At 45.7% G+C, this 27126-nt stretch overlaps 2 protein-coding genes and 2 pseudogenes across 2 annotated transcripts; all 4 read right to left on the bottom strand.

The window, feature by feature from the left end:
* LOC102892193 lies at window positions 1-357 on the bottom strand (annotated as a pseudogene).
* A 1723-nt stretch (window positions 358-2080) lies between these two features.
* On the bottom strand, window positions 2081-2833 carry LOC102891947 (annotated as a pseudogene).
* Window positions 2834-10943: 8110 nt separating this feature from the next.
* Window positions 10944-12059, bottom strand: CCL21 (C-C motif chemokine ligand 21). The gene is made up of 4 exons (XM_006916031.1): window positions 11926-12059; window positions 11704-11824; window positions 11442-11612; window positions 10944-11361 (listed from the first exon to the last, which is right to left on the bottom strand). Exons 1-4 carry the CDS (start codon window positions 11990-11992, stop codon window positions 11328-11330), a joined length of 393 nt encoding a protein of 130 aa, XP_006916093.1. The 5' UTR covers window positions 11993-12059; the 3' UTR covers window positions 10944-11327.
* An 8570-nt stretch (window positions 12060-20629) lies between these two features.
* LOC102889918 (protein FAM205A) lies at window positions 20630-26773 on the bottom strand. Its single transcript, XM_006916111.1, has 4 exons — window positions 26630-26773; window positions 25937-25982; window positions 25357-25426; window positions 20630-24359 (listed from the first exon to the last, which is right to left on the bottom strand). Exons 1-4 carry the CDS (start codon window positions 26771-26773, stop codon window positions 20630-20632), a joined length of 3990 nt encoding a protein of 1329 aa, XP_006916173.1.
* Window positions 26774-27126: the final 353 nt, after the last annotated feature.

Raw genomic sequence — 27126 nt, 5'->3', positions numbered from 1 at the left:
TTAAGCATCTGCAATGGTGACTTCAACCTCGACTTTTGGTTCAATACTGATGGAAGTAATCTGCTTAACAATCTCAGAGGGACGGTGCAAGTTAGTGAGTCGCTTGTGGATCCTCATCTGAAAAAGATCCCAAGTCTTAGAACCTTTTCCACAGGGATTTTTTCTTGTAGTAATTCTCAGAGTCTTGGTAGGCATCCGAACTGGTCCTTTCACTTTGAGATTCTTGTCCTTTGTACCTCTGATCAAGTCAGCACACACCTTCTCCAAAGATATTATGTTGCAGCTGCTCAGAGTAATAATTCGGTGAACTGCCACCTCTGGTTCCACAGGTGTCTTTCCGGTATCTTTAAAAGCCATGGCTGCGGCGCAGCTTCCTGACCAACTCGTTTCTCCTCGAGAGCGAACAGTGGTGAGTCAGGAGCAACAGCGAGCAGAACGAAGCTCAACTGAAGCTGCTACCGCGTCTTCCTCAAAGAGCTGTTATGCTATCATTTCACTCAAATATGTCAGTTAATTTACTTATCCATCTTTCCACTGATCTTTCTCCAATAAGGTTAGGGTGAAATTTTGGTGGAGGGAAAACATTAGGAAATAAGACTTCTGAGGAACTTAACTGCTCGGGCTTCAAATGGTGATTATGTATATTGTTGGGTGGGCTGCCTGTTTCTGATTGTGCTAGCCAAAATACACAAGAAAAAGAAGGTTAAGATCATGAACTTCTAATTCAAGGCATGGGTAGAGATCCAGATAATCTCTATGGAATTCTTAAGGAATCTTTATTTTACATGACCAGTTGGCAGATATGGCTAAGGTTCAAGCTCGAGACCTGATTTTATGGAGTCGTAGAGTTACAACATCAGGTAAATATCCAACCCTACCATATTTCTTATGCTAGAATAAGGGTACTGTTGGGAGGGAGTAGGATTCTGAGACTTGGTATGGGGATATTTGGGCAGAGATGAACCTAGCTGGGAATTTGAACTTTCAAATCCCCTTGAATCTTCTTTGCTAGCAGAACACTCCCTGTCTCCCTCCCCCTGCAAACCATGAATGAGATAGCCTTCCCTTCCATTAAAAAGTTTTTAATAGTTCCCTGGTAAAGGGCATGCATTTTCTCTTCAGTAGCTATCCTGACCACTCATAGTTTCCACATTCATAGTGAGAGTTTGATTCTAACATGCCTAGATAGGATAGGTGTGCTCCAAGAACAGGAGCATATGCACTGAAGGAATTGCAGAAACTTGTCAACCTTATTGAGAAAATCCTGGGGACTGGTGAGGACAAATTTATTGATGTGGGTGCCCTCACCTAGGATCTGGGTATTATTGTATTAGCTGAACACTTGGAGTGGTGTTAATAGTCTTTCGGGTTGGTTACTGGAAGCCTGGACTCAACAGTGGCTTATGATCAATGATATTGAGATGCTAGAACCTCACTGACACATTGTGGAACAGCAGTCCTTAAACTTTGAGGTGCATACGATTCACCCAGAAATCTTGCTAAACTGTAAATTCTGAGTCAGTAGATCTGGGGTAAAGCTCAAGATGTTGCATTTCTAAAAAACTTAGTGATGCTGATGCAGCCAGTCCTTAGTTGACATTTTGAGTAGCAAAATCAAGGAAGAAGTGCAAAGGTTAGAGAGATGGAAATGTCAGGGTGCACCCATTATGTGCAGCCACTAACTGGATACCTCCAAAGGGTCCAGAAAGACACTTTCTTCTCCATGGCAATATGAATTGCATTGGTGTTCTAGCTTCTTTGAAAAGCCCTATCAGTGGCTTCTTTAGTAGGTAAACATGAGAAAGGGAGATGCCCTCTTGGGACTGGACAATCTTATTTCTTTTTCTTTTTTAAAAAATTATGATTTAGTAGCAACTGAGGTTCCCAATTTTAACCTCTTAGCAGCAAGATCCAAGTTCCCTTATTTGCATATTAGCATCTAAGTGTCGAGGGGTTAAATAACCAGCACAAAAGATACTGTACTTCTGATTGTAGCATTTGGCAGAACTGAAAGGAAGGGAAGTTGTGTTACATATTGAAGGGATTGTGGGCAACAGAAAGAAGACACCAGGAGAAGATAAAATGTCACATGAAATCTTCATAGTCTTGTACATATCCTCCATCATAAGCGCCATAATCTGCCAGATCATCTTTCATGGGGGCCTTTAATCCCCCTCCAGGAACCACACCTTTCTTCTTCTTTTTGTCTTTGCCTTTTTTTGCTTCTGGTTTTCACTACAAAGCACAATCAATAAACTGGTAATCTTTTTCAAGTCATCAATTTCCAATGACATACAATCTCAAACTAAGGCTTCCAAAAAACTGGCACAGTATAGTGACTTTTGGGATTGTGTAATTTTATCTTTTAGTAACTTTCCAAACTCTGTGAAGTCATCTCCTGAAAATAGATGGGTTCAAACATCTATGCCATAAACTATGTTAGTAACACAAAAAGTTTCTTTTGCTAATCTGAGGTCTCATTCTTCCTGTAATTTCTTTGGCTACAGTTTATTGGCTAATTAATACTTTAGGTTCTTCTAACATCTTTTTAATTTATTCTTGCCTTTTCTTCAGTCGCTGTTCTTTCTCCTTTGTCTTTTTTTTTTTTCTTTTCTGAGATTTTGACTTCTGGTTTTACTTCTGCTTCCTCTCTTTTTTTTCATCATCATCATCATCATCTAGTTATCTTTGATATCCTTGTCCTCGTCCTCTCCTTCCCAGAGGTCCCCACCAGCGGTGCCATGGCCCCACACCTTCTGCACCAGATCTTCCATGGAGAACGTGTCCGCATTCAGGAGTCGGAGTCTCTAGCCACTGCCACTGCTGCCGCCATCTGGAGCTGGGTATGAGTGTGTGTGAAGGACGAACCAGCGAGGAGTTAGTGCTGCGGAGGTGAATCACTGTGGGCAATCTTATTTTAAGAGGAATAATGGAATTCTTGAGTGGTAGAGGCCAGATGTTGGCACCTAACCATGAACAATAAGGTGAAAGAAATTACTATATAAGCTGCAAGGACAAGTGGTAATCAACATGCTTTGCCCACAGGGATTGCTGGTGGTAGCTAATTGATTATAGTGTTCCTAGAAATGAAATAGATGGACAGCTTACTGATGTGCTACTTGACCCATAGAAGTGGAAAATTTCTAGGTCTGGTGGGGAGAAACTTGATCCAAATTGTATCAGAGATTTACAGGCTTTTACCCAGTTCTTCAATTTAAGTCAGTTCCCCAGACCAGAAGCCCCTTGATAGGGTGGGTGGGGGTGGGAAGTTTTGAGTTTCTTTCTATAAATCTTTCTTCTGCTCAGAGGTTCTCAAAGTGTGGTCCCTGGACCAGTAGCATTATCTGGGAACTCGTCAGAAATGCAAATTCTTGGGCTCTGCCTCAACTCCACTGAATCAGAAACTCTGGGAAAGCCTGACAATCTGTGTTTTAACAAGCCTTTCCAGTGATTCTGATATATGCTAAACTGAGAACAACTGCTCCACGCCTTTCACCAGAAAGTCAGTAGCCATTTGCCAGGGTAACTGTGAATGGAAACAGGAAATAGTCAGACCTTTGGGGGAGTTATTAGATACTGTATTTTGATAATACTAGTCTTGGGGACTCAACAACCCATTGTGGTCCACCAGTCAGAGTGAGGATTTATGGAGGTTCAGTGAAGAAGGATCTTGGTTCAGATCCATCTCACAATGAGTCTTGAAGACCTGTCTGGTGGTTATTTTTCTAGTTGCAGAATGCATAGTGGGAATAGGTGTATCTAATAATTAACAAAATCTCCAAAATGGTTCCTTGACCATAGAGTAAAGAAATTATGATAGAAAGGGCCAAGTGGAAGTCCTTTGAACTGTGCCTGCCCCACTACGTTCTCTCCAACAATAGTACACTTAAAGGAATGCTACATTGTTAGAGAAGTTGCATAGATTAGAGCACCTTCAAAGATTTAAAACATGCCATAGCCCTTGGTATAACATATTACAGCTAATAATCTAGCATGTTCCTTCTTTGTATACCATCAATTAAAGACCACCAAAATCAGTTCCTTTTCAACTGGAATGACAGCAATATACTTGCACTGTTTTACCTCAAGGATATGGCAACTTTCCTGCTCTGATTATCATAAGACAATCTTGATATCCCACGGAATATCAAATTGGTTCCTTAAACTGATGACATTATGTTTACTGGTGCACAAGAAATAGCAATCACCCTAAATGCCTTAGACAGACCCATGAATGTCAGAGGGAAGGAGAGAAAGAAAGAAATCCTACAAAAAATCAGCATCCTGTTAGATAGGTGTAATTTCTAGGCTATTGGGGATAGGGTGGACTGAAAAACAGTGGTTTGGGGCATATTGCACCTTTACCATGAAGAAGGAGGCACAATGCTTAAAGGGTAGTTTGGATTTTGGAGGCAACATATACCATATTTAGGCGTGCTGCTGCCAAATATTTACTGAGTAAGGCATAAAGCTGACAGTTTTGAATGAGGCCCAGAACAAGGAAGGAGTCTGCAGCAGGTCTAGGTGCCAGGATAAGTTGTCCCGCTGCTTCAGCCTTATGACTTATAAATCCAGTGAACTTCAGATTGTCTGTGGTAGAGAAAGGATGCTGTAGAAGCCCCAATAGGAGAATTACAGCAAAGACCTTTATTTCTTATATGAAAAGCAGCTCCTGATTTGCCACTGGGCCCTGGTCTAAAACTCAGACTATGTATCACCCAGTGACAGTGTAACCTAATGGAATTATTTATCTATAGCAAATCATACTTAGATGTGCACAGCAGCATTCCATTGTTGAATGGACATTGTACATAGGAGACCAGGCCTTAGGAGTTTCAGAAGTATGAGTAAAAGCATGGGAAGTGGCTCAGGTTCCTATTTGTATTGTTTTCTTCTTCTGATCACACTTAGGCCTTCATGGAGAAGTTTTCTACAAACAGTCAACAGAGGGAGACAATGCACGGTCTTGATTTTAAGTTGGGTCTCTAAGGTCTGTTGGCATCACTTAGAAGTAAACAGTTGCTTACATTCAGGGGTGGCCCTGAAAGATAGTGGTGAAGGGAAGTCCTTCCAGTGAGCGGAACTTCAGGCAGTACATTCAACGTCTACTTTGTCAGGAAGGAGAGATGGCCCGAGTTTGAGAACTATACCAATCATATGCAGTGGCCGTTTACCACAACCTTGCCTTCACCTCTGTTAATGATCCCTTCACTAAATTTTTTTCCTTAAACCTTTTTGAGCATGCCTTTTGTTTTCCTCCTAAATCCTGAATGATACAAGAGTGTAGCACAGAGCTGACATAAAAGTTTCAATTAAATTTTAATATTATCTTCCTGGAATGCCTGTTGCGAAAGGTCCTGAGAATTGGCAGGAAAGAGGGAAATAATGAAGTAATAAAAAAGAGATTTGTATCACATTTATTCAAGAAATATTTATCAAGGGCCTCTTATGCTCCAGACACTGTTCTTAGCACTAGGATACAGCAGTGAAAAAGAAAACAGATAGATATTCCTGCTCTTGCAGAGTTTTTATTTTAATAAAGGAGAAAAGCAATAAGCAAACAAAAATATATGTCAGACGGCAATAAGTGCTATAAGGAAAATTAAGGTGGCCAGAGCAATAGGGAGTATTGGGAGGGCAGTCAGGGAAGACTTTTCTGATAACATCTGAGCAGAGAGGTGATCTGAAGACGGCGAGGGAGAGAGCCATGCAGACATCAGGGGAAGATGTTCTAGGTAAAGAAAATAGCAAGTGTGAAGGTCTTGAGGCAAAGGTGTATTTGATGAAAGGAAGTCGATGTTATGGGAAAGAAATGAGCAAAGAGTAGAGCAATAAGAGATACAGTCAAGTAATAACGGGGCCTAGACAGTGTAGGGCTTTGTAGGACCTTGTAGGGTTTATGTTTTACTCTGACTGAGATGGGGAAACTTTGGAGAATTTTGAACAGAGGTATGACGTGATCTGACACATTTTAAAAGCTAAAGCTCTCTCTGACCGTCAGATGGAGAATAGAAAAAAGTGGTGTAAGAATGGAAGACTGGAGACCAGGTTGGAAGCAATTGCAATAATCCAGGAAGGACATGAGGTTCCTGGGAGTTGGTAAGAAGTGGTCAAATTCTGGAAATATTCTGAAGGTAGAGCCAGTGGGCTTTGCTGGAGGGTTCAGTATAGTATGTGAAAGAAAGAAGAGGCAGAAATACGACAATGTTTTTGGCTTGAGCAATGTTATGGATGGAGTTATATTTACCAAGATGTGGATGACTGTAGAGGAGTGGGTTTGTGGGAAGGGGAGAAACCTTGTTTTGACTTTTTAAGATGAAGCTGCATTTCGGACATACAAATGGAGATGTCAAACAGGCAGTTGATAATGTGAATGTAGATTTCAGGGGAGAGATTCTAGCTGAAGATACAAATTTAGGAGCATATGGATGGTATTTAAAGTCATAAGACAATGAGATCTCCAAGGGAGTGAGTATAGATAGAAAAGCTTCAAGTTCTAAGTCCTGGAGCTCTCTAACATTGACAGAGCAGGGAGATGAAGAGAAATCAGGGAAGGAAGGGGCCATCAGAGAGTTATGATAGTACCCACTATCATGGCAAAAAGAGAAAGGAGACAGGCCCCATGGATGGATAGTTTAAGGCTCCCACTCCCTAGTTACTAGGATTTAGACAATCCAATGGAATGTGAGGATTGGAGTCCAGGGAGGTAGGTTTGAAACAGTTTTTGACCACATGTACAGAGACCTCAGTGTGCTACATGCTTCACCTAGTAGTTCACCCTCTTCCTAGCCAAGTTGCCTTTGTGGGGTTCCTGGTTCAGTGTGAGCCCTGGACAGATATCTTCCCACCCTCCTGCACGGAGCCAGCCCAACTTCATGCTTCCTGGTGTGACCAAATCCATGATCCAGGGGTCAGAGATTGTGGATGGAGGGCACTTTAGCCATTGGGGAAGGAGAGGGCCTGAGAAGTCCGTGATGGGGGTACAGAGGAGTGAATGATTGTGGGGAGAGAACCTAGACTCGATGTTCGGTAAATGTTTGCCGAATGGATGAATGTGCATATCCTGAACTGTGCCTGACTGCTGTGCCTGTCACTGGTGTGTGTGTATGTATGTAACCCACGCAGACATGGGGAGAATGTGCGAACTCTACACGGACAGTGGCCCCAGCCAGGACTGATACCCCCAACCCCTGCCACTATCAGCGTTATAAAGAAAAGACGTAGAAGAACATGACATTATTGAGGACCTGCTATATTTGGTTGTGTCCAATCTGTGTGCCTGATGTGTCTCTTTCCCCTTCTAGGCCTGCAGAGGGCGCCCCAGCCTAGGAAGGGAGGCTCTGGAGGTGGGTGGAGCTTTGGCCTAGCTGGGGTGGGGACGCTCTGGCTGAGGAGCGGAGGTGGCGGGGGAGCGGGGCGCTAGCAGGAGTCGGGTGTTCCCCGACAGATCCTGCTCCTCAGCCTGGGAAGGGCCTTGGGCCCAAAGTCCCTAGGCCTGGGACGACCCCTGCTCTCTCTGCTCCAGAACCCCGCCAGTTCTGAGGCTGAAGGTCCCAGGCCCAGATGGCGGAGTGGAGACTTGGGCTGTGGGTGAGACCGCACTCCCGGGGACCTGGGGCCAGCGTGGGCCCTGGAAGTCCCCGGACGGCTATTATCCCAGGCTTAGCACAGCGGCCCTGCTGCCCAATCCCCGCCACTCTGGCTCCTGAACCCGGCGGGCTGGGGCGCGTGTGCTGGCGAAGGATGATGTTTGTCCTCGGATATTTATCTCCCCAACCCCAGTATTTCCAACTTACCCTGAGTCTAAGGCGCCCAAGGGTGAAGACAGGAAATAATGTTTGCTTTAAAGGCTGAAGGAAGTTCGCATTACCTCCGGCACTTCCTTTGCAGCATAAATAACCTGCACCCGATTGATTCCTAAACCACTTAATTTCGGTGGCAACTCTAAGAAAAGGTTTCTTTATTCAACGGAGATTTATTGAGAGCCTGACTGTGCATCTGGAGCTATGGTCAGCGCTAGAGGATGAAGGGCTTTACCCCAGACACAAGCTCAGAACGAGTTTGTCTTGCTCATCAATGGACACAGGAAAATGTATACCTCTGGCCTAGCATGAGACACATTTTGAGGACAAATAAAAAAAAAATCCCAGAAAGATGAATAAAATGATAAAAGAAAATTAACCCAGAAGCCTGCTGCTTGCCGGGAAGACTGCAGCGACGATGCTGCCCCCTGGAGGCGGAGCGAGACAATCAGGCTCTCATAGCCTAGCGGAGTGTCACACCGTGCGCGGGGGCGGGGTGAATCGAAATTGGCTACGGCTGCTCCGGTGATCAGGAGTTCAGTTTTTCTCTTAATATGGGATTGAAACTTATTATTAGAGCAATCTATGGCTCTAAAGCAAAAGTCTTCAAGAACTTGGCAGCAGAGTTTCCCTCAGGTGTGTTGATTTGCCACCAAGAAACAAATGTCTTGAAGAAAACGAACATTTAGTCTTTAATCCTAATATGATGAAGTATTTGAAAAATATTGAGGCCATGATAATGGCGAGATAGAGGTATTTTTAAACGGAAGAACAAGAAGAACTTTTAATAAAAACAAAAAGCTGAGTGACAAAGGAAAAGTAAGCATAGTACACTACTTTGCTCTGCAATGAACGATTTATACGGTCATAATAATGTAAATTCTGATCGCGATCTAAATATAGTGATATGACTACATTTAGAGGATAGGGTGACAGGAGAGGAATGTCGGTAAGAGAGCTAAATCTCCACTTTCTATGATACGCAGTTTAACATAAGTAAATCAAGAAACAAATATGAACAAAATATTTAGATATGGTATTAACTCCTAGAAGAAGTAGCTTATGAATTAAAAGTTGTAGGAAATGGTTATTCAGAATAAGCCTTTTTGTACTTTAAAAAAATTTTAACCATAATATGTATTATTTGATTTTTTTTTAATTATGCATCTTACAGAAAGAAGAAAACAGGACAACATTGTCAAAGATGAAGGCAGACAAGGAGAGTGACTACGCATTCTCTGGTGGAATAAATAACATATTGCATGTCTACTCAGGGCAGGACTTGAGGCAATACCAGGCATGCAAGTGTGGCAGGATAGTTTAGTGAAATGTTTTATTTGTTCTGCTTATTTTTTTTTTCTCTTTAGAGCAAGCAAGGGTTTTAACAGGACTAAGAGCAGAGGCATCCTGATGTCAAAGGCCCTTCTACCTTTGTAAAAGTCTAAAGTGAACCTGGGAAGAGGTTATGCCCTGGAGGAGCTGGGGATGGGGAGAGTTTTGGAGAGAATTCTTTAAGACTGTTGAGGAGATTGGTGTGTAGGTCCAGCCAGCATGGGCAGTGGGTTCTAGCAGAACCCTTGGCTGTGATGAAGTAAGTGGCAAGACCTGAGTAGATGGCTCTGTGGGATGTCTGGGGAAATCAGGTCCAAACCCATAGACAATCATAGCTGAATTTCTGTCTCGAACGTGGCTCAGAGCTAACAGTTTGGGAGTCTAGGACCTGGAGAGTCATACCCACTGGAACCACAGGGGCCACAGCACTCACAGGTTTGATGTCCAATGATAGGATGGTGTAGAGGGCAAATAGGAAGCGTCCTTTGTGCGATGGTGTTTCTATGACTTTTGCATAGCCCTTGGCAGATGGGATCTCAAGAGTGTCTGATTTTGAATTTCTCACCAGCAACCCGGTGCAGGGGTTTGGAGTAGGATTCAAGTTCTTTGAAAGAACATTTTAAAATGCAGTAATTCTTGCACATCTGCATTTGCAGACTAAGCTCACATGGGCTGTAGAAGGATATGTAGGGAGGAACTCCTGTCTTCACCTGCCTTAGAAGGGGCAGATAGCAAATACTTAAAAAACTTTATGATAAGTGGTGAGTGCTGTGGCATGCTCAGGCTCCTGTGGAAGGAAAAGGTGGTGGGCAGCCACCTCTAGCTTCTTGCCCCTCTCCCAAGATCTGTTCCCTTCTTTCCCACATGGCCTGGCCCCATCTGACGGTCCTCCCTCTCTCTACCTAGGGGTGGAAGGGGAATAGGAGGATGTATTCTCTGGGAAGGAAGAGGTAGGAGAGATCCAGGCAGGTATTTTTTTTTTTTTTTTTGAGAAGAGCTTGATTTACATCTGAATTTTGGGGTTCCCGCCACTGGAGACTTAGCCCTTGCTATCAAGAGATTAAAGGGGCTAAAGTACCCTGGGCCCCAGCCAGGGTAGAAAGGAGAAAAAAAGGGAAGAGGAGGAGGCTTTCCCAGTCGGAAGGAAGTTGAGGGAGCCAAGAAGCTCCGATGGGAATACGGAGCACACAGTCCCATTAAAGAGGAGAGGCCCAGGGACCCTGCTTTATTGATTGGGACAGAAGGGAGTCCTCTTGGGTTTTGGGGTTTTTAAGAGGGGATGTGGGCTCTGAAGGGCTCCCAGAACTAGAACTCTTCTTAGGGTAGGTTTCAGTAGAATTGTGTTTGCCTGTGTAACAGATGGGCCCAGGCTCCAGCCTCCCTCCTGGGGAACCTCTCAAAGAGGTACTTGGAGGTTTGCATTCAGTAGGCCCCAGGGGAAGGGGAGACAGCTTCTGGTAGAGCTGGGATGAGTGGATGCTGGACATAATCAGGGAAGGGCTCTCTTCAGAGTCTCAGAGGCCTACAGAGCCATCGTGGGTATGTGCTCTGGATCCACCATCTCTCTATTGACAGGAATTTCTCAGAGACAAAGAGCAGCCCAGGGCCGCCTCCTACCCCCCACCTCCTCATCAGCTTCCCTTCTCTTGTCCTCAGGTCTGGGCACCTGGGAGGGAAGGAAACTCTTGGGGTAGGTGAGAACATAGAATTCACCAGTCTGAGCTCTTGGTTGGGACTTCAGAGTGTGTGACCTTCCTTGAAGTGACACTGGTTTCTTCATGGACACAAACACACAGAAAATTACTAGGGTAGGAAGCCAAAACAGCTTTTTATTCAGGTAAGTATAAATCATATTTACAAGGAAGAGGTGGGGTGCAGTGAGGGGCAGGGTCAGATCCAGGGTCCCGGGTGACCTCTCCTCAGAGGGGACAGTCCTGCTGCCTCCTCTCACACTCTCTCCTCTGCCTCTCTGGGCCTGGCCTGGTGTGGGCAGCTCAGCCATGCGTGTAGCGCTGGGAATGCAGAAGGGATGGTTGACGCGGAAGAAGGGGTGAGGCAAAGCCAGCATGGAGTGGCTGCTCCGGGGCCCTTGAGTCCTCCCTCTCTCCTAGCCCGCTTCTTCCCCCTTGGATTGGGGCTCCAAACCCTGGTGAGGCTGATGGGGGCCTCCTGGGCTCCAGAGTGGTCACTGGGCTATGGCTTTTTTGGGGTCCGTGGCTTTTCATTCCTGGGAGGGGAGAAGAGGGGCTTGAGGGACTGAGCGAGGCTCCCCTTCACCCCCCTACCCTGTCCCTTCAGCTTCCTCACCTCTTACAGCCTTTGGATCCCTTTCCCTTCTTGCCAGACTTGTCCTTCTTACAGCGCTGGGATGATTTCTGTATGTCCGGCGGCATGTCCAGATGCTGCATCAACTGCTGCACCCAGGCCTCTTTAGGGTCTGCACACAGCTCTGGCTGAGAGCGCTTCCGAGGTGAGAACCTAGGGGTCCGGCGTTAGCAAGCCTGTCCTAGTGTTGCCCACCGCGCCACCCCCCCAACTCAGCTGGACCCCACCCCTTACACCCACTCACAGGATAGCTGGGATGGGGCAGCCCAAGCTTGGCTCCTGCTTCCGGTAGCTGCGGACAACCGAGGTGGGAATCTTCCTTTCGCTGTACTTGAGGCAACAATCCTGTGCCCCTCCATCACTGCCTGCAGGGTGGAGTTCACAGGGAGCCAGGGGCTATTTATAGGCTCCCACCCAGGCCTCTCCAGCTCCTTGCCCCCAGCCTAGGAAGCTCCCTTCTTGATACCTTGGGTCCGGGGGATGCAGAGGGCCATGACCAGGACAAGAAGGCTCAGAGCCAGTGACTGAGCCATAGCTGTGGCAGAGGGTGATTATGAGGCCAGAGCTCTGGGCAAGGTGGACAGCCAGCCGTAGGTTGGGGGGTCCTGCAGTGTGTGGGCTGGGACTGTTCTGCTGCCTATTTATGCAGGCACTTTCACCTCCCCCACCCCGCCTCTGACCAGGCAGGAATAAGGATCATCTTCTGTTTCCTTCCTAAAAGGCAGATAAATGTCTTGGCATGCAGCCTCACTAATATGTAAAAATGAAGACAGCCCCTTTCCTCAAAAGGGAAATATGAAAAAAATGCTCAAAATCACTAGTCTTTAGAGAAATGCAAAATAAAACCACAATGAGATATCACTTCACACCTGTCAGAATGGCTATCATCAAATAAAATCGAAAAATAAGTTGGCGAGGATGTAGAGAAAAGGGAACTCTCATGCACTGTTGGTGGGACTGCAAATTGGTTCAGCCACTATGGAAGACACTTTGGAGGTTCCTCAAAAAATTAAATATAGAACTATCTTATGACCTAGCAATTGCACTTCTGGGTATTTATCCAAAGAAAATCAAAACACTAATTTGTTATGATCTATGCACCCCTATGTTCATTGTAGCGCTATTCTCAATAGCCAAGATATGGAAGTAACCTAAGTGCCCATCAATAGACGATTGAATAAAGAAGTTATGGTTCGTATATACAATGGAATATTACTCAGCCATAAAAAAAATGAAATCTTGCCATTTGCAACAACATGGATAGACCTAAGAGAGTATTCTGCTGAGTGAAATAAGTCAGACAGAGAACGATAAATACCATATGATTTCGCTTATATGTGGACTCAAAGGAATAGAAGGAACAAACTAAACAAAAACAGACTCACGGATAACAAAGAATAAACTGGTGATTGCCAGAGAGGAGGAAGGTTGGGAGGCTGGGTGAAAAAAGTGAAGGGATGAAGAAGTACAAATTAGTAGTTACAAAACCATCCTAGGGATGGAGAGTACAGCAGAAGGAATACAGTCAGTAGTGTTATAATGGCGATATGTAGAGCCAGATGAGAGCTAGAGTAATCAGGGGGCTCACTTCATAAATTATATAAATGTCTAACCATTTTGGTACCATATACCCAAAACTAATATAAAATTAAAAGAAAGAAAGGAAACAGTCCCCAGGTCATGTGAGTCAGGTACCTCAGTCAGGCCGTCTTCATTCCCAGGCACCTTTTTGGTACGGGCCTCGCCACCCGTCCCCTGGACACACTGTGATTTCCTGCTCTCTGCACTTTGGGCTCCACTATCTCCCCCTCCTCCCAGCAAGCTGAGGACTGTTCTTAAAATGTAAATCTGATTGAATGGTAAGAGTTCTTTGTGCATTCTCGATAATAGACGCTCATCAGACATATGAATTGCATATGTTTCCTCACATTCTGTGGGGTGTCTTTTCACTCTCTTGGTACTGTTCTTTGATGCACAAAATTTTAAATTTTGATAAAGTCCAGTTTATCTATATTTTTTCCTATCCTTTTGTTGTCGTATTTAAGAAACCATTGCCAAATCCAAGGCTATGAAGATTTCCCCTACGTTTTCCCCCCAGCTTTACTGAAGTATAATTGATGAATAAAATTGTATATATTTAAAGTATACGACATGATGATTTTATATATGTATTGTTGCAAGAAAAGTGGCTACCGAAGTAACAGCCTCAAATGCATTTGTGTCTTTCCATTAATGCCACATTTATTGAGTGGAACCTTCTCAGATAAGCCAATCAGGTGCCCACGTAGATAAACACAACACAAAGAGAGGGGAAGTATAGAGCCTTGCGTGACAGAGAGAAGAGATGAAGTCCTTACCGTCTCCAAAGTGAGCTCTCTTTACTGGTGGCGCAGAGAGCTGTGCATCTGTCCAAATCCAGTGGCTATGAAGAGTCAGAAGGTTAGTTTTCTGCTCTTAGTGCCCCCCATCAGTGATGCTTTCGGGTTAGGCTTGAGCCTTGTCTGTCTAAGGTTCAGCTATATGGTAGCTTACTAGGTGGGATCCTTATGCTTATGGCTCCTGCAGATGGCGCTTATCCAGGACAGTCGTGGCTGACATTTCTGTGGTTTTGGGCTTTCTGGTTGGTTACACCCAAAGGGTATTCCCGTTATGAGCGCCTTGGTGCTCCTGGGTTCCCAGCTCAGCATTGAACCCTCCAGGGACAAGCCGCCCTGAGGACTGTGCAGCTGTTACTAAAGGAGCTACTGAGTTCCTAGAGTGCAGATGACCCACACCTTCCCAAGTGTGTGGTATCTGTATGCCTAGTGTAGTTGCAGACATTACTCCATGTGTAGCTACCTGGGGTTAGAGTTAGAGTTAGGACTATGCTTAGATTAGCATTGATGTAGTAGTTACAGTTGGATCCTGGTAAACACAGGGCCACGTGAAGATTTTTAGGATAACACCCACCAGCATTACCTTGACAGAGTGTGTCTGTCTGGTTTTCTCTTCCCTTAGATTCTGTCTGCTATGTCAGAGAGGCCTGGGGTCAGGACTCTGCAGTGAGGATACTCATGGGGATGGGGATGGGATGGATGTGTAGGTGAAGGATGGGCTGCTGAAGAGGACAGTGGACCTACTTGCTGACTATGACATTTCTTTAAAAGCATGCAGCCAAGTTGTTGAGACAAGGGGTATACCTGTGAATCCAAGACTATTCTTATTAAAGGATAAGCAATGGGATGGAAATGACAAACCGGAGTTTAGAGTAAGGATAACCAGGCCTGGCCTGAGATGGTCTAGCAGGCTTTATGGAAGAGAGTGGCTTTGAAAATGAATTTGGACTGTATATTTGTTTGTGGGACTACAAGATGGACTGTGTCTGTTTGCATGTGTGCAAGCCTATCTTTGTGTCTGCGTGTGTGCTTGTACCTGTGTATGCTTGAGTGTGTCTGACTCAGAGTGTTCAAGAGTCTATGTAGGTACTGGACATGTCTCTTGGTACTCTGAAGTAGTTTCTGAGTGGCGTTGTTGAACTCGTGTCTTTCTGTTTATATATTTGTGTGGTTGTTGTCTGTGTTTGTGTGTCTTTGACTGTGTGTGAGAGTCTGCCTAATCTCTCACTTTACCCTGCCTCTCTCGTTGATGCACCCCAGCTGCCAGCACTTTTTACCGCAAAGAATGGCTTCCCTTCCCTTCCCGCTGTCTGGATTCCCACAGGTCTGGCTGTCTGCCCAGGAACCTGCCCCTGTGGCCTCTGTAGAGGGCTTGACCTTGGGAGTGATACACTCTGGAAAGCCCCCAATATGATCCTTGCCTGGCCATGGACCCAGAGTAGTTACAGTGAGGACAAGGCGGGAAAGGGGGCCAGTTGGCAGCATCCACCCCTCCTTCTGGAAACAGAAATCTGCCTCTGTCCTCTTCCCAGGCCCCCTGTTTTATCCCCATGCTCTCATCCAGACCAAGTATTCAGGGTCCTGGCCTCACTGTCTCTGGGGATGAGAATGGATAGTCAGTTCTCTGTAAGCACAGCTAGACCTGCTAAGGATCTGGTCCTCTGTGTCCCCTAGTATCTTACATGTCTGCATTGTGCTCATTCCTCATATCCCTACCTGAACTCAGATTGTCCTCCCTTCTTTCCCGTCCCTGTAGTAGACACAAGAACTATTTTTGGCCTTTATTCTATGACAGCCTTGGGCTATGCAATAGGCTTCTGAGTCTAGGTGGAACTCTATACTTTGGATGGCTGGTAAAGAGCAGAGGCCCAACTCCCTCTCACCTGGTTTAGAAATCAGTGTCTCCATGGGCTTGATTCTTGTGCTCATCCTATGTTCCTTGTCCTCCCTGCATGGGCTGCAGTGAGCAGGTACAAAAATGAAACAGCCGTGGTCCCTATCCTCTGGGATTCAGTTTTAACTGGAGAAGTGATTTAGTAGAGAAGCTACTCCCCGACTGCAGTTAGTCAGTTGAATGGAATTGTGTAGTGCCCTCTGCAGGGATCAAGGGAAGGGCTCCAGAAAGTCAGAGTCATTCACCATGACATGATGATACTTCAGAGGGCCAGAGGTGAAGTCCAATGTTCCCAAGCAAGCACTGATATATTCTTAGCACCTACCAGCAATTCTGCAGTAGTAAATTCTTGAGTTTGTGTTCTCCACAAGGCTTTTAATTCTAATTTCACTTTTCTTGAATCAAGGGGTCGTTCCAAGGTTATGGGATGGGATGAGCAAGGCTTCATCACTCAACATCCTGCATGAAGTCACGGGCTCTGACTCTGTTTTCTCTCAGCCCTTGACTTTGCTGCGAATTGAGAAACCTGAAGGTCTTGATTCCAGCTTATCTGTCTGTCCCCAACCCTTTGTTACTGGACTTTTGTCAGTGCTATGAACTCATGCTGCTTTGGGGCAGGTAGGAGCCTGTGGGGAACCATGGGAAAGGCCTACTCCATATAAGTTAGGATGTGTGCACATTAACCTTGGCATCCCACCATACGCTGCAGTGACCTTTCTGGGTTGTTCCTTTCATTCTGGGCCTCCCCATCATCTCCTTTACTCTGTAGCTCTCTGCCCAACTCCCACCAGGTAGGGAGGATGTGCCTGTCACAAGACCTCCTATGATCTTTGGAGATGCTTTAGGAAAACACTTGGAGGGTGTTGGCTCAGCAGGCCTGGGCCTTGTGCCTCCTCACTCTAGAGGCCATGCTAGGGGCCGGGCTCCCATACCTCAGGCACAGTCTCCATTAAGAGGAGGGACACATTCTTGCTTCTTCCCATCCTGGCTTTTCTGCATCTTGTTAGCAGTGGATACATCATGTTAAGAGCTGGGGTCCTATGGAGGCAGAGAGTCTTGCCACCACCACCTCTTGGTCGGATGGGATGTTGAGTCATCCTGGATTTCCTTAGGAAACAATGAGGCAGGGGCAACCCAGAGACCCCCATACCACATCATAGGGAAGTGTCAGCACTTCCTGTGCTTCCTCCAGCTCTTGGCTCCTCTGTGGTAGGTCAGAAGGTGAGAATGCAGAGGTGGCACCTTAGAGAAGTGAGGGGTCCAAAACAGTGGCCCATTTCTTCCTCTCAGGGCAGCCTCCTGTCTTTCTGTTTTCCAGTTCTCTCCTACCACTTCCAAACATCCCTGGTCCCTGGGTGGACACTAATATGCCACACCTGCTCTCTTCCTCTCTTGCAAGCCCCATCTTCTTCCTCGTGTTCCATGCATCTATAGCTTTCTCTGCCATCTTTCTCAGGGTGTTCCAAAAACACCGACTTGACACATGATCACCAACTTCAACCACGCCCCCTGGGCTCACGACTCCTACCAACTTCTTGGGCCCTAAAACCAAACCAAACCAAACCAAATCAAACCAAACCAAACCAAACCACCAAACCAAACCAAACCGAACCTTGCCATAGTAACTTCCAGAAGTCCTCTCCACCCCTGGCCATGAACTGCCCCGCCTGCCCTTGAATGATCCATTCTCAGCATCTCATTCATCCCTCTAGGCCTTTTCCCCTTTTCTTGTGAGGAAACTTTTCTTGATACACAAAGTCCTCCTTCATTAATGTCATCTTCTAATTCCTCCAGCGAAATGTCTGTGCTTTTAGCTGAGGCCAACCACCCGCCTTGGGGACTCCCCTTCCGGTATTTCCGCACCACGACATTGCTGCAGCATTTTGCCCTTTGCTCTCCTGCATCACTGATTTATTCCTCTTGACTGTTTTTCATCCAACATGCTATATATCCTATGTTTATTTTTTATGATTTTTATTTAATGTGAACTATGATATCAAATGTGTATTAGTATATCAATCTAATAATAAAAAATAATATTATTACTCGTTTACATTATATTGCACATAGTTTTATAATTTTATTAAAGTAATTAATGGCTTTATTTAAATTTATTTAACACCTATTTATTTTTCCCTTTTAATTTTTTTTAATTTTCCAATTCCAGTTGACATACAATACTGTATGTTTCAGGTGTACAACATAGTGATCAGACATTTATATAACTTACGAAGTGTTCACTCTGATAAATCTAGTACTCATCTGACATCATACATGGTTTGTATCTCCTACATATAAAAAATCCTTGGTGCTGTTTCTCCATTTTTCTGCAGTTGTGTGGAGCAAAACTCCTTGAAGCAGTTACCATTCTCTCTCGAATCTACTCCAGTCATGCCTTACTTCCACCACTCATCTGAGTCTTTTCTTTTCAAAGTCATGAATGATTTCTAAGCTGCTAGATCTAATAATCGACTCCAAGTCCTCATCTTTCTTGGCTGATTGGCAACTTTTCACGCAGTTGCTCAATTTCTTCTTGCAATGCTTTCTTCTCCTGGCTTCCAGTGTACCACACTCTCCTGTCTTTCCTCCTACCTCACTGGCTGCTACTACTCAGTCTCTGCTTCTTGTTCCTACTTTTTTCCTCCAATTTCTTAATGTTAGAGTGTCCCAGAGCCTGGTCTTTAGATTTAGCCTTCATTTATATTTATTCCTTTGTGATCTTATCCAGTCTCATGGTTTTATATCTATCTATCTATCTATCTATCTATCTATCTATCTATCTATCTATCTATCTACCTACCTACCTACCTATCATCTACCTACCTACCTATATACTTATCTACCATCTAGCTGTGAATCAATCATCTATAGCCAGGATCCTCCCTGTGGACCATCAGGCTTCTGTGTTCAGAACACTGTTGGAGGTATGGTCTGAGGAAGAACTTGGGAGGTTAGTTATGATGTTACTGCAGTAATTATAGCAACAGAGAGAGTGAAAAGTGGTCATGTTTTGAATTTATTTTGAAGGTAGAGACAACAGATTTACTGATGGATTATATGTGGACTGTTGGGGGAAAAAAGTCAAGGATGACACCAATGTTTTGTCCTGAAGAAATGGAAAGATTGAGTTGCTTTTGACTGATATGGTGAATACTATGATTGGAGCATGTTTTGCATGTGTGATTGAATGATGGTGGTGGGTGGGAAATTAAGAGTTCAGTTTTCTATTTTGAGATGAATATTGGACATCCAAGTATATATGTTGGTTAGATTGTTTGGATATATGAAATTGTGTATCCCATGAGATCATGGGTTCTACCATGCAAGTCCTGGGTCATGTTCATTGTTGTTTTGCTATAGTACTTTGCATATAGTAAGTACTCAAATATTTTAATTATTGTTAAGATGCTCCTCAAGGTCATTTTTATTGTAATCCTTCTAGGATCTTCATCAGTGGAGTACTTCCTCCTGTGGCAAGATCCCCTATTTCATGGTGCTAATCATACTAATGTAATGATTTGTCTACCTCCCCATCCTAGACTTTCAATTCAAGTACTATTAAGGTATTACCATGTGCCAGCCATTATCCTAAGCCCCGGGGATATGAGACAGTATTGTAATTATTCAGGCAAGCATGAATGAAAACTAAATACAAGCAGAGGTAGTAAAAATAGAGGAAGGGCAAAGTCGAGAAATAATGGATTAGAACCCAGTGACTAACTTTATGTTTGGGCTGAAGAAAAACATGTATAGTTATACCATTCCCTGACATTGAGAAGCAGTTCAGTGGGGTGAAGTTTGAGTGTTCAGATTTGGAATTAATTTGCATTACCTTTGGAAAACAAGGCTCAACTCATTGCACTTCATAACACTATAGGTAAGAACCTAAACTCAGAGTTTATTCATCAACCTATCCTAAAAGCACTTGGACATCGGATTGGCTTCCTGATGGTGGTGGTGATAGATGAAAATCAAAGGCTTTGCTCCCTTACCTGCTCTGGTCAGACATATGACAGTTTCTGTTTCAAATACTCAGAACTCTGTCTATATGCTCCCATCCCTGCTCCTTCCTTCCCTGCACTAGGGGGTGCAGGTCAAACTCCTATCCAAGCCAAGTCCTACTGTGATGGTCATTTCTGGACTCACTCATTCCCTGTAGCTAATAGGCACTGGAGGCAGAGTACAGGCAAGAGCTACAGCACCCTTCCAGATGAGTTCTCCAGAAAGATCTAACTAATAACCAACAGGGAACAGAGAGGGGGAGATTATGTCATTTGCTTTTGACATTCTGTTACATTACTTATGTGCTTTTGATAAATACAATGTACCTCCTCAAGGCTGGAGCACTCCTCTAAAAGGCTCCTCTCCGGATGTGGCTGTATACAGAGTCATCAATGAATTTTGCCTGTGGGATACCTGGCCATTCTTCCTTGTCAGTACTATTCTCATGTCCACATTGTTCCTCTGGTCCCAAGGACACCCTGGGAAGCCATGATAGATTTCAAGTCTGACTTTTACCTTCAACTGATCTTAGACAAAGGCCATCCTTCTCTGCTTAAGTCCCTTTATCCACTGTTCAGGGGAGGGCTTGGAGGAGCTGTGTGGAATGCTGACCAGCCTTAAGGGTGAGTTAAAGTTCCTTCCCTAGATAGGAAGGACATTTTAACATCCCTCTTGCCTTCCCTTAACACACCACAGTGCAGAGAAGGAGCAGACAGACAACTCTGCTTAGAGATATAGATTGTATTTTGGGTGGCGTTCTGACCCACCTGCACATTAATGAAAATAACAGTAGCAGCCCTCTTCAAGGGATGCAGAGGCTGGGGAGCCTACAAAGTCTTTTGATTGTGCTGGGTCTTCTTGAACACACCAACATTTCCCTCTGAGGTGAGTGTTGAAATTTAGGGTGGATTTCCTGGATGGGTGGCACAAGCCACTCGAGGACAGTGCCGAAGGCAGTGGCGGTGGTGGTCCAACACTGAGGCAGAGTGGAATTGATGGGAGATAGAGCGGTGCCGGAGCTTACTGCCTGGGGAATGGGGACCATCTGAGACGGCCAGGCCCACCTGCTTCTCAGTAGGGGGAGACTGGGCCTTGGGGTCATCTCTTGTCTTCTCTGCCTTAGTTTGCCCCGTGGGACTTTTGGCTGTAGCTAGCCTCTTTTCTACATTTTCTTTTCTGGTATTGGCCACTTTCTCAGCTGTCAAGAACATGGATTCCTTGTGCACTTTGCCTTTTGTCTTGACATTAATACATGGCAGAAAGGTTTTCATTTTATTTTTCAAGCTTGAATCTGGAAGGCCGGGCCTCTTGTGAGTATGAGCTGGCATCGGCTGCCTCTGCAAAACCTTCCCTTGCAAAGTTTGGCCCTGCAATGGCTTATGATAGATGAGATGACCCAGGAAAGGCTGACCCTGTGATGCCTGTGGCCCCGCAGGCTGGGCGTTCTCAGGAACCTTTGCTGGTTTAAGGATGCCACTGAGTCTAGTTTGACTGTCTTGTAAGTCATTCTCCTCGGATTCCTTTCCTCCTGGAGGTAGCTCTGAGAGCTGAAGCTGAGAGCAATACTGGAGACTATGTTGACAGGGAGCACCAAGATGAAAGATGTGTTTTCGTCGCCTGGGGTTGTGAGGCGTCCTGCTCAGAAGCATCCCTTCTGGCCTCTGGACTTCAGCAGGGTGGCTTTCTTCTCTTGTTGAGGAAAGCACAAACCCTGCATCTCCTTCTCCAAGGTTCCCTACTGACTTGGGTTTCCCTGGGTCCTCTTTCTTTTCTGTCAGTGTGGGGACTTGGGCTGAGCCAGGGCTGTGGGGTTCAGTGCTCCCGGGCTCCTCCAGACCGGGGTTGTTGACACTGGCCTCTAGCTGAACGCAATACACCTGGGCCTCTGTCGTGTCCCCACTGGGTTGTGCGATATTGGGGGACCAGTGAGCAGAACCATTGGATGCTGCTCTGGAACTAGGTTGCTTCTGGTTTTGTTGCACTGCCTTTAACTCAATGGTCAGTTGTTGTTTAAGATGGAGCCATTCTGGATCTGGGGCAAGAGGAGTGTCTGGTGGGATGGGGAGCTCCTGGAGCAATGTTTTTCCTTGGTTGTCCGGACTCCCAAGAGACTCCTGTGTGGATGTGTTCTCTGGGATTGCTACGGTTTGTTCCCTGGACTCCCTTGCCTTTATGGGAATTCCCCATTGTATCTCTAGGATCTTCTTTCTCAGGTGGAAATTTAATTTGGCCAAGATAGCTTTCTTAAGTGAGTAGGGGCTAGCAGGCTCTGTCTCGCTTTTTGGAGGCTCCATTTTTGGAGACTCGGTCATTCCCTCCACCTGCTCTTCAGCCTGGGACTCATCTGCAGTGTCTGCACAAGCCTCGTTGACATCTTGAAAGCATGGCTCAGGACTTAGACACTGCTCTTCACTTGAGATCATCTGAGTCAGAGGTTCTGTTAGGATTTTGACAGGCTCAGGCACCACCTCTGTGATTATAGGTTGGGTAGTGGTTGCCAGGGCCATGGCCTTGGAGAGAGCCACATAATAAAGAGCAGGGAGCCCTGACAAGAAGGCCAGATACTTGTGCCGTAAAGTCGTCTCCAGTTTCTCGATGGCTTCCTCGGACAGGGCTTGGGGCAGCTTAGGATGTTCAATGACAGCATCCGGTGAGGACTGTTGCTGCTGACCGGGGGCTGGTGGCATCCAAGGCATAACTTTCTGTTGTTGGTCAGGGTCAGTTGCTGCCTGTAGCTCCAGGTTCTTGCTTTCTGGGATGCAGGTCGGGGGAACCTCTTCTAGACTCCCAGGAATTATGCATGCCCAAGACCTATAAACATGGGCAGGGACCTTGCCCTTGTGGATCTGTCCACACTTGGAGGTGATGTGGTTCTGTAGTTTTGCCTTAGCTTGATCAAACAAGCACGGCATGGGGACTGACATTGGGTCCTCAAAGGCTGAGAAAGGGTCACCAGCACCAGTGGCTTCTAGGGCTGAGGATTGGGCAACACTCATATTGGCTAGGGCTGCACTGCTCCAGGGCAGAGTCTGCTGGTGAGCAGGGGACAGGAGCAACTGGAAAGACTCCTGGCTTTTCTGGGGTAGGCCCCAGCGATGATGAATCAACTGCCTCTGGAGGTGGAATTCCAGCAGCCTCCGGGCATGCTCCGGGAAGAAGAGTAGTTCCCTTGTGAGGACAGAGATGGGCCTCTCTGGCCAGGAAGTTTTCACAGTCTCAAGAGACTGGGATTCGTCACAAGGCTCATACTGCACGGGGCTCTGGGTGTACTGAGATCTCTGAAAAACAGCTGGCAAACCCCACTGAAGCTGGAGCTGCCTCTGTAGCAGGTGCCATTCCAAGGCTTCACACTCGGCCAGAGTCAGAAATGGGACATTGATCTGAGCTCCTTGCTGGTCAGATGGAGTGACCCAATTTGGGGAGGACTGGGAAGAGGGGGAGGCTGACTGAGGTGGAGTTTTAGGCAGCAGAGGGAGGAAAGAGAGCTCCTTGAAGAGAAAAGGGTCCTTCAAGGGGAGCTTGGACATGCTCCCGTTGCTGGAGAGGCCTTGAGAGCCCAAGGAAGTGTCAACGAGGGACTCACTGTGCAGAGAAGGGAGTCCACAGAATAGCTGGCTGTATTTCTGCTGCAGATGGCCCACTGAGTCATTAGCCTGTTGCCCAGAATGTGGAGAGAGGCCACTTAAGTCTTTAAGGGCTGGAGAGGGCGAGGCTAGAGCCACATGGTTTGGGGTTGGCTGGTAGTAGTGTGTTTGTATTTGGTCCATAGTGGACCATTCAGAAACCCAGAATGCCTGGGTAGCCTGGCCAGCCATGCATGATCCCCAAGTCTGGTAGGAAATGGTCCCAAGGTTGTCTACAGAGAACTCAGAAGTATCATTCTGGATGAAAGAAACTGGCTGGTTATTTACAGGTTGATACAATAATGGTGGATTTGGCATAAGCTGCCTCAGGGACTCTTCCACACGTCTGGGCAGCCCCCACCTCTGGAAATGCATCCATTTTTTTACATGTACCTCAAGAAGCCTCAGTACTTCAGGACTGAGGAATGACATGTGAGCAGGGAGGATAGCGACCACAGGCAAGGCCATAGGTTGTGTCAGCGTAGTGCTTTCTTGGTTCTGGGTCAGCAGAGAGACCTGGGAATTTAAAGGCTGCTGACCTTGGTTCCCATAGAGAAGATTGAGGTTGTGCTGCATCAGCTCCTCCTGGTTCACTGGAATCCTAGTCCCCTCCAACCCTGAAGAAGACATAGTCTCTGGGCCCCTGGGCATCTCTGGCACTTGAAATGCCTGTCCTAGCTGGAGGTGTTCAGCCCAGTAATCTTGGTTGCTGATGGAATCAGCTTTGTGAGCAGCTGTCTTGGTTAAAGATTTTTGACCGACGCATTGTGTCACTGTGGGGGTTGCATTTGGAAGTGAAAGCCCTTGGGAGTATGTGGAACGATGCTCTGAACTCTGCTCAAAAGACAAAGTACCCTGTGATTGCCCAAGTGATGTGGGAGAGATCAGGGTATTCACACCCAGCAGCAAATGCTGAATCTCCAGAGTCATGGCATTGCAGATTTGGCAGCAGGTATCTGCACAAAGGAGATTCCGCACACTTCCCTCCTGAGGAAGCCAGTCCTGGCTGGGAGAGGAAACATGGCAACAGTTAATGATGGAATGACAAGTGCCTCTTTGGAAGTGTGTTTCCTGGAGATGGCCCTGCCCTCTCCTAGTCCTGTAAGCCCCGGGGTCTGCATCTCCTAGGTGTTTACTTCTCTACTTTTTTTCTAGAAAAATGCCATTTGGCAATTTGTGATGGTGCTGGCTGAAGGTCTGGGGCTTGTTGGGCAAGGTATCAGACAATCCATGGGAGCACAGTGACATGGGAGACTGGGAGGTAAGGTGAGTCCTCTGTTGGCCTCTGTTGAGAAGCTAAACCAGGAGACGAGAACAAGGATGGGGAGCCAATGGCTGGCTGATGGGGCATCACCAGGGTCATCACCAGGTTGAACCTAGAGTCTGGCTCGTTTGGGGCTAAGAAGGCTATAGTCTGGTAGGTAGTGTTTCCAAACTGGAAAATGAGGTCCTTGTGGGAACTCTGCTTTCTTGGGACTATGAAGAGTACATAGCATATCTTGGGAGACAAGCCCATTCTCTAGAGTTTTTATGAAGAGGATAAACTCCTGGCTTAGGGCTGTCCCATGAACTGGCCTCTCTGAAGACAGAACAAGAGGAGGTAATGTCAACAGGGTCCAGGGCCTGTCCTTGAAAGGGTGTGGCTGTAAAGAGACTATGACAATGGTGACTTATTGATACCCATATTTATCCATTCTCCTGCCTGCATAACTTGTCTTGTGGCTGAGTGCAAACCCATAGAGAGTGTTTAATGAATTATGCAGTAGTCAAATCCTGAACTGCAGGAGCACTGTGAGCCTAGCTCAGAGCAGAACTGGGAGACTCCTCTCTGAGATGTCTGAACCCCGCTCTGTCCTGGCACCCTCTCAACCAGTGCTCCAGCCTCCACTGTGTCTGGCTCCCTCCCAGCCATTATCCCTCTCTTCATCCCTGCCCCAGGGCAAGCACAGAAATTCATCACAGGCCAGGCCAGAGTTGGGAGACTAGGAAGAGCAAAAGATCACCTTTTCATGATAGAGAGCAGCTCCCATGGCTTTTCAGCTTCTTTCTGAGAAAGTCTTGAAAGTCCCCTAGCTGAGAAACCAGGAGATAGTGTTATGTGGAACAGGAGAGGCTTCACGGATATCCTATAGACAGCTGAAGGTCTTTGAATGAGAAGAGACTGAAAACTCCAATAGTCAATGTTCTAAGGCATGGTACAACTTATCCAGTTACCATGTGTATGTCCCTGAGCTAATTCTATCAGACCTTCACAACCAAAGTGACTGAGGCAGGATCTTCAGATGCCCATTTCATGGATAAAAGACAGAGATGAAGTGACAACCACAGGGTCATAAAACTAGTAGATGACATCTGCCCTTCTTCCTCATTCTATTCCCTGGGGTATGGTGGAGAATTTTGAAACATTCCCAGGCTCAGATTTCCCACTCAAAGAAATCTTCTGGGAGAATTTGTTAACTTGGGGAATGGGAGTGTTTGGTGATTAGAGCACCTGGCTCCTGACAATGGAGGTCAAATTGGGACTGGATCTATGGTAATCTCACTCGTAATGGATGGAAGTCAGAGAAAGGACTGGGACTTTACCTTTTGTTGTTGCATTTCTAGCCCATTGTTTGACTCTCCGGTGGCGCTAAAGAGAAAAAAGTTGAGTGTGAATCACGGTCACCATTTTCTTGTTTATGTCCAAAATGAAAGAAAACCAATACACATTCTGATTTTTTTTCTATATATGTCTCTATTTTATACACTTATCTATATTTGCTTCCCCTATTCCACCTTTTTCATCCCATCCAATTTTTCCCATCCAAAATTTCATCCAATTTTTCTACTTTTTTCTCACTTCTAGGCTCTCTTTATTCTATACCTCCTGTCCTCTTTCCCAGGACAAGTATTTGAGGGGGCTTATCATGACACAGGAGGGATAGTGGGATAGATTAAATGGCGATTAATCCTAAAAGCCCAAGGCCTTTTGCCTACTAAGTCCATCAACCAGAAGATTCCCCCATATTGGGAGATCTCTTCTGAGATGGTGAGGTAGATTCCATTTCATCTAGGTCTCAGCCCAAGGTAGATAGAGATGCTCTTGATTTTTCAATTAGAATACATGGCAGAGGTGGGCTGGTAAGGAATCATTTCTAGGCTCTGAGAAGTATCATATCAGAATGACTGAATGTATGGTGTAAAAATTGGCAGGGAGGGTAAAAAGAGAGGCTCTGAGGTCTTAAAAAATTTTTATGAGGCTTAATTAGTTCAATCACGGTGTTAATGTTTCCCTACCCGGCAGCAGCTCGTTTTAGGTTCCAGCCTTAATCCATCGTAACTCCTTTTTGCTTGCCAGATAATTAGGATAATAATGAAGATGGTGCCATAGTTATATAAGAAGTATCCAACATTCCACAGAATAAAAATAGGGCTCAACATGGTCTAAATCTCATTAGCATGAGGAGACCAGCCATTCCCATATTTAGCCGTTCATGGATCCTGGTGCTTAATTGCTGCCAACCTCTATGCCTTGTCATCTCCGCCTCACAGACAATGGAACCAGGCCATTAGATTGCATCACAAAGCCCTTCTGTTTCACAAGGTGGGTGTAGTGTCAAAGAGTTTGATCTGTCTTAGGGAAGCTTATGTGGCGATTCCGTCTGTAGGTGAGGATGTCTGGTTGTCTGTAAGGGTTACAGAGCCAAAGACTAAAGGTGCCCATTCACAGGCAGTGTCTATGCTTTCACTTTGTCTTCACTTTCCATACCCTACACCAGCCTGATGGCTTGGCT

The sequence above is a fragment of the Pteropus alecto genome, unplaced genomic scaffold (genome assembly GCF_000325575.1).
Source record: "Pteropus alecto unplaced genomic scaffold, ASM32557v1 scaffold206, whole genome shotgun sequence".
Lineage (NCBI taxonomy): Eukaryota > Metazoa > Chordata > Mammalia > Chiroptera > Pteropodidae > Pteropus > Pteropus alecto.
The sequence above is the reverse complement of the archived record's forward strand: the minus strand, read 5'-3'. Positions and strand labels throughout refer to the sequence as shown.